At 37.2% G+C, this 9,479-nt stretch overlaps 2 protein-coding genes across 2 annotated transcripts; both read left to right on the top strand.

The window, feature by feature from the left end:
• The first annotated feature begins 8 nt into the window (after window positions 1–8).
• On the top strand, window positions 9–3,918 carry LOC106955486 (GTPase IMAP family member 7-like). The gene is made up of 3 exons (XM_015045693.1): window positions 9–392; window positions 1,093–1,203; window positions 1,919–3,918. Exons 2-3 carry the CDS (start codon window positions 1,107–1,109, stop codon window positions 2,800–2,802), a joined length of 981 nt encoding a protein of 326 aa, XP_014901179.1. The 5' UTR covers window positions 9–392; window positions 1,093–1,106; the 3' UTR covers window positions 2,803–3,918.
• Window positions 3,919–4,985: 1,067 nt separating this feature from the next.
• On the top strand, window positions 4,986–8,251 carry LOC106955485 (GTPase IMAP family member 7-like). The gene is made up of 3 exons (XM_015045692.1): window positions 4,986–5,321; window positions 5,509–5,580; window positions 7,029–8,251. Exons 1-3 carry the CDS (start codon window positions 5,312–5,314, stop codon window positions 7,958–7,960), a joined length of 1,014 nt encoding a protein of 337 aa, XP_014901178.1. The 5' UTR covers window positions 4,986–5,311; the 3' UTR covers window positions 7,961–8,251.
• The last annotated feature ends 1,228 nt before the right edge of the window (window positions 8,252–9,479 follow it).

The raw sequence follows: 9,479 nt of genomic DNA on the forward strand, positions 1-9,479 counted from the left end.
TTCTTATTTAAGCAATTGGAAATATTACTTAGAAAATGGTTTGGTATTCTGCTGGTACTTTACTTCCAAATACATTATTTCAAATTCCTCCTTTTAAAGTTTTGTGAAAGATGCAACAGCCCTAAGTCTGTTTCTACCGTGTAGGACTGATATATATTTGGGGATCAAACTACAAATAATAGTGGAGATTTCCAGAGGGCGAGAATTTGGTAGGTGGAGGGGTTAATTATTTTTATCTTAATGTGAGCGGCCAAAGGTTAAGCCCAGTTGTCAGAGACGTTAGTGACGTGGAATGTTAAGTTTCACTTTTGCTTTCATGTTAAAGCGTGAAACAAGTGTTCATGTCTCTTTGCTTTAGTTTGGGACATCTCAGAGATCTGAAGCCTGTTGTGGTATGCTATAAGATATTCTCAGCTTTCTAATTGTTTTTGCTAAATAGACTAAATGGCAGGTGGGAGCATTCTTCATGGTGGAGGAACATAAACAGGGAACTAGTATTATGAATGTGAAGACACTTGGACTGGTTAATCAAATGAAGGAAAGTTGGGATTTTACTGTTTGTCTGCAGCTGGTTACAATTTAAGGTTTAGTCAAAGGGGTTTTGTACATGATTTAGTGGGTGGTAAAAAAAGTGGTGGCAACTGTAATTGATCTCGACAGGCAACCTGCATGTTTTGCCAAGTTGCGATCCTGATTTAACATTTTGTGCATTTGATGAAAACTGTTTTTTCTTAACATTTTAGTAAATATTCATGACTCTAACCAAAAGGCACAAAGTGTAACTTCTTATTGCATAGCATTATTGATATACATAAACCGAGTGGATCTGCTGGATTGCTGTCCCAGTGGTATGCTTAGCAGTAGAAATATTGATTTAGTTTTATACAACCTGAGCAAGAAGATAGACATATGTGATAGACGGTTTCAGTTTCCTAGTCAAGAGTACAGCCAACGACACTGACAACCTCATAAAAAATAAATAACGTCTTTTTTTATGCAGACATAAAAATCGTTTTGAAACTTCAACAAGTTTCGAAGATCTAATTAAACTCTCTACTTAAAATGTAAAGTTTTATTTAACTGTTTTGACAGAAACTGGTGATCCTATGATGTTTTCCCAGAAAGCTTGGAGCCGAGTTTGGAGCCACCTTTTGGTGTTTGCATTATGTGAACTCATGACTCACTGCCAATCTCACAGCACAGGTATGAGACTAAGAGCACACCTTGTTTAACCTGGACAAAATGAAGCAGGATTTTAATGTGTGGTAGGAGACAAACAATAGAACCACACATTTAAAGTGATGTCAAAACTTTATTCCTTAAGTAAGATAACACATCAAAGGAAATTGGAAAAAAAAACATGGCCTGATCATGATCTTCTTTTGAATTTTGATGTCATAAACATTGATATATCAACAGATACAGAATTATCAATCTAACTAGAAGCACTGTACATCAAAAATATTCTTTAATTGTGAAAATATGTTTTTAAAAAAGCTTGTAGATTTTATGGGTTAATTACATGCATTGTGAAACATTTCCAGCCTTCATTACTTGAAATGTGTACACTGCAAAAACACAAAGCCTTACCAAGTATTTTTAGTCTCATTTTTAGTGCAGACATCTCATTACACTTGAAATATGTCAAAACTAACATACAAGTATCTCTTCAGAAAGACATGGGGGTTTGTAAATGTAAATAATTCCTTAATATTGGTGAAAAAGTGCATGTTCCATTGGCAGATAAATTTACTTATAACAAGACAATTTCCCCATGTTAAGACTAAAAATACTACTCAGACTTTGTTTCTGCAGTGATCACAGCGGATTTACTTTGTAAGTTGATGTGCAGCTATTGTTGATATATTTTGTTAAAACTGTAAAAGCTTATAAGATGGAAAACTGAATCTTTTCTCAGGCTTTTCAAAGCAGCGGACTCTCTTTTTGGTTGGAAAAACTGGCTCTGGAAAGAGTGCATCAGGAAACACCATCTTGGGCCACTCAGCATTTAGAGAAGACGCCTCGGCTGAGTCGGTGACAAAAACCTGTGAGAGACGAGAGCGACTGGAAGGAGACAGGAACATGGTGGTGATCGACTCCCCGGGAATATTTGACACAGATAAAACACAAGCACAACTCAAAGAAGACATTGAGAAGTGTGTTAAGCTGTCAGTTCCTGGGCCTCATGCTTTTCTGTTAGTGATAAACTTAAAGTCGAGATTCACAAAAGAGGAAAAAGACACTGTGAAGTGGATCCAGGATAACTTTGGCTCTGCTGCTGCTTCTTACACCATAGTCCTGTTCACTCATGCTGACTTGCTGAGAGGTAAATCTGTTGAGGACTATGTGGCAGAAAGCAAAGAACTACAAACTCTAATAGACAGGTGTGGAGGAAGATACCACTCATTAATCAATGGGCAGAGTTCAGACAGACAACAGGTCACAGAACTTCTGGATAAAATAGAAGAAATGATTCAAAGAAATGGGGGAGACCATTACACCAATAGTATGTACAAAAAAGCCCAGAGGGAACTGGAGGAGGAGGAGTTAAGGGCGTGGTGGGAGGAATATGAAAGAACAAAAAAGACAGAGGGGAGAAAGTGTAAATCTAAGTGTGAAGAAGATAAACAGGAGGCAAGAAAGCAGAAGGAGAGAAAGGAAAAACTTCATTTATGGTGTAGAGTTTTAAAAATGGCTTCCAAAGGAATGAAGTCTGCTAAGAATAACTACTTGACATCAATGGGAAAAGTTCTTGGTTTTGTCGTTGAAGACTGTGAACTTTTCGAGTATGTGTTTCCTTAAATCAGTGAGAAATGTGACAAAATGAACCAACAAATCACAACCATGAATGGATGAATACTACGGTGACAATGTCTAAATATCGTCTAGAGAAAACAAAGACCCATAATCCAATCTTGCTGTATATTGTCAATGTCTGAATAATTTAGGTTTTCTATTTTGGTCCTCTGATTCTTTATGTTTTGATTTGATTTGATTTTATTTCATTTTGGCCGTTGAACACTGTTTTCATCAGCATAACAGAGCTCTGCTCTTAGTTATTATCCTGATGCAACACACGCACAGTTTATGCTTTCTGCAGACACTTATTTACACTTAATATGTCCAACAGCTTATTGACATGTCTGGCAAATTTCTGATTGACGTAATGAAAACTGTGTTAATTTATTGATGATTTATTTATTTATGTTGCTTTTTCATTTGACAAGTCTAATTGCAACTTTTTGCTATTGCCTCCATGAGTAAGTCAGTGTCAATGTCAAACTTATTTATAAAACACATTTCCAACAGCTCATGCTTCCCAAGGTGCCTCAAGGTGCAATTAAGGATAAGTAAAATACATGACTATGGTACAATCACATATCAAGTGATAAAGATGTACATTGCATGTGTGAAATTGAGAATTATGTCTAAATACGAGGACTAAAACCTGAACAATAGGACCGTTTCTGTTTAATAATTTGAAAACCTCAAAATTAAAACTAAAACTATGAATGTGACAATTAAGATGTAAATATGTCACTTTTAACTATTGTAATTAAGCACAAATAGTAAATATTGTGTAACTACTCTACATATTTACTTCACTTTATCATTTAAAGATCATTGGAGGAAAAAAAACACGTTAGAAGCCATCAAGTGGTTTTAATTTAACTTTCTGCTCAAAATAATTTGCTTGCAATGAGAATGTTAGTTAAAAATGTCAAGATTAAAGTTGTAAAATTGTAAAATTGATTGTATTTTTTGTTTTGTTTGAGTGTGTTGTTTCTTTTACATTTGATGTAAAGAAAGTTGCACAGGATGGTTGCTTTGTTTTGAAAAGTTTGAAATGATTTGTATAATTTTGCTGGATTTTGTGTAATGCAAAACTCTGTATAAATAAATACTTAATGAAACATGTTTTAAGTTTGTGTGAAACTTTTCTACTAAGTTAATTTTAAGTAACAATACCACATTTTTACCACATTTATTTTAAAAGTTAGTTGACATCGTCTGTGCTGTTTAATAGCCAGCTGCTCTCAGCTGTTTTACAGACACAGGTTGTCATGTGCTTTTTTTATACATCTATCCTGTTAGCACAACAGGAGAGATGGATAGAGCTCCTTTAATTTAAACACCTCCTTCCCTCTTGCAACTGTAAATATTTGCGATAAGCTGTTTGTCTTTTCTCCAAGCAAATATGACCAGTATTGTCCCAAGTCAAGTCTGAGGCACAAAGGGGAGCAAATAACTCAAAACCCAAGAACCAGAAATCAGGTTGAAAATAATTTATACCAGTTCCCCTTAGCAGTAGACTCAGTAAAACAGTTATTTTCTATATATTTTCCACAGTCCAACAATTGTCTTTTAAAGTCAATTTGTAAAATTTATTGTGCTATCATGACTATCAATCCAGATATTTCAGAAAGCCAAGATTTACCGCTGTGGTTGCTCCTCAGACAAACAGATATAGTTGAGGAGCGATTGGTTTTCAAGATGTAGTGGAGATTTAATAAAGAAAGAAATTATGATTTAAACAAAAAAAACTTAAGTAGTGCAACCAGGGCCTAAACTCATGATGCCAAAAGATGAGAAATCTGAAAGGAAAACCCAAATAACAACTATATATGTGCCTCAAACTCGTTGCTGACAGAGCTTCTTGCTTCCATCCAGCACCCCTGAGATAACTTACTGAAAGGAAACACTTCAGGATGATGTAAGCTCCATTGTACAAACACTCGCACCAGGAAGTAAGAAACGTCATGTGTTTATTGCAGAAATCCTCAAAATTTCCTGTCACATTAGGGGTCTAGTTTATAAGACATCCTGAAGACTGAATGGACTGAAAAGCTTGAGTTATGTTTTGTGAAAAAACCTGCTCAATATTACTCAATTCTGATTGGTGGAGATGCAAACAATGGAGGGATGTGATGCACCCTGGAGACTGACTCTCCCCCCCATCACCTCTCAAACAGATTTTACAAAAAACAGCGAAAAAACCTTATATTAAAGAACTTGATTAAATTCATGTTTCTTTTGCACATTAGCAAAACATTCCGGTCAAACCTTCACACGATCACATTCGGTGCATTCAGCAAGCAGCTGACAGCCTCTGGAAGCTTTCTCATACTCAGATGCAGCCCAAGGACAATGGAAGGAAATGGGAAGCTCCCAGCACATAGCCAAGACTTCCAGAAGTCTCCCCGAACGCCAATGTGAAGCTTTAGAGCACATTTTTAAGCAATAATTCAGACTTCAGATCTGCTGGAACAAACTTGGTCACCTGGGACGGGGAAAAGGTGGATCCAAAGCGATGGCTGAAGGTAAGAGAATAAACCTCATGATCCGCTCCAGGCACCATTATGGAGCTTTTGACTGGGATCAGAGGGAGGTGTTACACTGGGAGAAAGAACGCTCAGATGGATTACAGAAAGAAACGTATTGCTTCATGACAAAGATTGTTTTAACTAACGACTTATTTGTTTTTATCTCAATGACTGTTTGTCCTAGAAATACAACTCAGAGAGAAGAAGCCGAGAAGTTTGCCTCGGTCCGATGGGTGTGGTCTCTATAACTTTGACGGTATGCTCCCTCAAACTTCATTTTCTGAGAGATCTTGTTAAATCCTAGTAATTACACATATTTGGGTTAAAGTCCAATTTTTAACTATTTCTTATGATTGCTAATGTACCTTTTTTTTTTTTTTAGCTTAGTACGTTTTTAGCTGCCATGTTGTGAGAAATTCCTTTTTTCTGTTGTTTGTTCTCCAATAATACACAAAAAAATGTTGTTACAGCTCTGTAATTCGATAACCTCGGCACGAAGCAGCTGAGTTTTCTATATAAATGGAAATGACTTTTTCTTTGAGTTTAGATAATGAACAAAAATGAATGAACGTCTTTTAAATGAATCAGAAATGTTCTTGTATTTTTGTTACTTAAGTCAAGAGATATAAATCTAAAACAGTCATTTGGATAAATTTCTAATTGTAATATTGCAAAATCAAATAAAAATAAAATTAAGCACAAGTTAAAGACATAAGTTGAAAATAGTAATTTAAAATAGGTGATATGTAATTCAGGAAAAATGAAACACAATATTTCTACAGGGATTATTTGTTTATGTTTTATATATTTTGTGTTATGCCAGTGTTGTCTTCCACAATTGACAACAAGCAGCAGCAGTTACACAAATAACCACAATACTTGTTTTAATCTACAGCCTCAGTTATGACAGTATAAAAAAATATGGAACTGACATGAAAGCAGTAGGATCTGCCATTAAAAAAAAACAAACATAAAGAAGGATTTCACTTTTGAAAACTTAATCCAGTAGTAGAAACTGCATGCACATACATTTGGTGCCTAAATTTACTAACAGAAACAAAATTAAAATAATTTAATGAGATTAAAAAAAATAGAGTAAAGCTTGCAACTCAAGTCAAAGTCTACTTGATGTTTGTCCCTCTGTTGTTTTCTGTTTCCTGCAACTGGTGATGTCAAAAGGTCAGGGAGCTTTAAAGATACAAAATAACAACCAAAAACAAAGGCGTTTGAAGATGTGAAACAAAAACACTCAAAGGATAAAAATTAATGTTAAAACAATAAAAACAGTCAGAGAAAATTAAAAACAATAAACTCTGACCTTCTCCAACAAATACATTAGCCCAAGTCTATTAACTTTCAAATGTTAGAAGCATCACTTTAATATCTGTCCTTACTGCTTCTACTGGAGGCCAGTATGCCAAAAGGCCAGCGCTCTATGTGAAAGGCTGGCAGTGGGTCTGTTATGTTTGCTTTCTTGTACTTTGTGTCCTTGCTTTGGCTGGTATGTGTCAACTTGCATCAATAAATAATTGTGCAGTGCTGTAAGAAATCCAGTTTTCAGCTCCTTAGTTTCTGCTACTGGCAACAAAAAAGAAGTGTACTCTATTGATGTTCTACTGAAATAGCACAAAACTACCGTCCTCACTTAAGCCATTTAACATTTTTTTTTTTATATGAAGTATTAACTTTGCTTTCAATCCGCAGCTTTGGATTTGTCTGGAGGGTTAAGGATCGTCGTGGTGGGCAAGACTGGATCAGGGAAGAGCGCCACAGGAAACACCATCCTGGGCAGAGCTGCCTTCAAAGAAGATCCGAGCCCGATGTCGGTGACCAAGCACTGTGAGATGCAGAGCGGAGAGGTGGACGGGATCCCAGTCCAAGTGATCGACACGCCGGGGCTGTTTGACACAGGAATCACAGAGGAGGAACTGAAGTCCAGGATAGAAGAGTGCGTCAAGATGTCGGTCCCTGGACCCCACGCGTTCCTTCTGGTGATCAGGCTTGGAGTCAGGTTCACCGAGGAGGAGAGGAACGCCGTGAAGTGGATCCAGGAAAACTTTGGCGACGACGCCTCCATGTACACCATCATGCTGTTTACGTGCAAGGATCAAGCCAAAGCAGACAATGCCCTGAAGGAGTGCAAGGAGCTCCGGAGACTTTCGATCACGTTTGGGCGCAGGTACCACGCCTTCAACAACAACGACGCGGACGACCGCGTGCAGGTCACAGAGCTCATCAACATGATCAAGGAAATGGTACAAGACAACGGCGGGAAGCACTACACGAACGAGATGTATGAGAAAGCCCAGAGGAAGCTCAGGGAGGAGGAGGAGCGCAGGAGGCAGGAAGAGGAGGAGAAGAAGGAAGAAGAGAGGAAGGTGTGGGACGAGGAGAGGGAGAAGCAGCAAAAGGAGCGAGAGAAGAAGAAGCAGGTTCGGAGGAAGAACATCCGCGTGGCCTCGGCTGCCGCGGTTGTGTTGGTGTTAGCCGGGGTCGTCATAGCGGTGGGAGCGAACACCACCGTGGCGCTGGCTCTAGGGGCTCCGACGCTCGTCCTCGGGGTTTTATGTGGTTTAGCCGCCATTTGGGTTTGGAAAGGGATAAAATGTAAAGCTAAAAAAAACAGTCCGGTGTAATTAACACAAAATCCTGTCTGTCGGTAGTAATATTACAAATAAAGATCGGATGTAGAATATCTTCCACAAAATTAGCTAATATCCTTTTCTGGTTTTCGGGAAATGTTTCTCAAATGAACAAAGTAAAGCTTGACTGGAAAATGAATTTAAATTAGAAATATTATTTAGGTCAGGGGTGTCAAACTCATTTTTATTTGGGGCCATATCAAGGTCACAAATGTTCTCAAATGGCCAGTTGTGGCAGAATGTATTGAAAAAAAGCTACCCACTAATAAACTGTTAAAATATCAATAAATATCTGTCTCTGATGAGTACTTCTTAAAATTAAATGACACTGAACATGTTTTCACTTTGATGTAATTTGGAGACATACAGATAAAACCGTTTTGATTTGATTGATAAAATAATATTTTAGCACACAATTGTTATCTTAAAAGTTCTATTTATGTGGCCCTCTATGGAGTGAAAAGGGCCACATATGTAGTTACGGCGGACCAGATGTGGCCCACCAGCCCTCAGTTTGACATGTGATTTAAATGATCAAGGCAGTATTTAGTATTTTTTTTTAGCAAAACTGTTGTCGAATTTCACTATTAAATTCACGTTTACACTTTTCAATGAACCTCTTCAACCTACAACCGGAACTGACCCACAGCTGGATCATATTGGACCTCACCTGCAGGTCTTGGCAGCACAGGTGTACTGATGTTCCATACACAATGCTGCTCTTTGAAAAAATTGCACTTGCATACCTTTTTTGGACCATCAGATTTTCTGTGCAGGTGATCTGTTGCTCCTTATTTAAACTGTGACCTGCTGCCATTTCCTGTGCTTTATTATTAGCAACTTGCAAGCTCAAAGGAAATGTGAAACAATGAGGGGAAAATCCTCTTACTTGTAATTTTTTTTGTGGAAGCCTTTGAAACAAATCATAAACATTTTTGTTTCCCTCTCTGTCTGTCTCAGCTTGTAGCAAAAAGTGCAGAGGGTAGAAAATTAGAAAAAGGTCAAATATGCACTATTTTACCTTGTGTTGAAAAAAAATTACAAAATAATAAACATGAATTTTGTATATTATGTCACATGTACAGATCAGGCTATGTGTTACCAGCCTCAGTTTTGTGTTTTGCTTTTCTGTGGCGTTTCACCTCTTGATTCCAATAACAAGAAGAAATTTAAAGAATTAAGCATTAGTTAATATCTGAATCAGTGATCCTGCTGGGAGAAGAAGGTTTAGGGAGTGAAGGATTGTACACATATATTATGTAAAAATGTCATGTTTGCAACAAGAATCCTGGGTTGCATTGATGATAAAACATTTGACAAATGTGATAAAAAAAGCAAACACAGGAAAGATCACAAACGTTTTTACAGCAAAGTACATCCAATTGTCTCCTCTTCCTCTTTATGATGGTAGTTCCTTAGTTTCCAGTAGAAACAGCCACTGTGCAAACTTAATGAGCATGTGACTCATATCTAAAAGACGTGTACACATACCTGCTATTTTGAAATCTGGTCT

Source organism: Poecilia latipinna, unplaced genomic scaffold, assembly GCF_001443285.1.
Source record: "Poecilia latipinna isolate Pla-1442-1.1 unplaced genomic scaffold, P_latipinna-1.0 Scaffold740, whole genome shotgun sequence".
Classification (NCBI taxonomy): domain Eukaryota; kingdom Metazoa; phylum Chordata; class Actinopteri; order Cyprinodontiformes; family Poeciliidae; genus Poecilia; species Poecilia latipinna.

Coding starts and splice junctions, on each gene's coding strand:
- LOC106955486 (XM_015045693.1), top strand. CDS start 1,107: ATGATGTTTTCCCAGAAAGCTTGGAGCCGAGTTTGGAGCCACCTTTTG. Junction 1,204..1,918: donor CTGCCAATCTCACAGCACAG/GTATGAGACTAA, acceptor ATCTTTTCTCAG/GCTTTTCAAAGCAGCGGACT.
- LOC106955485 (XM_015045692.1), top strand. Junction 5,581..7,028: donor TGGTCTCTATAACTTTGACG/GTATGCTCCCTC, acceptor TTCAATCCGCAG/CTTTGGATTTGTCTGGAGGG.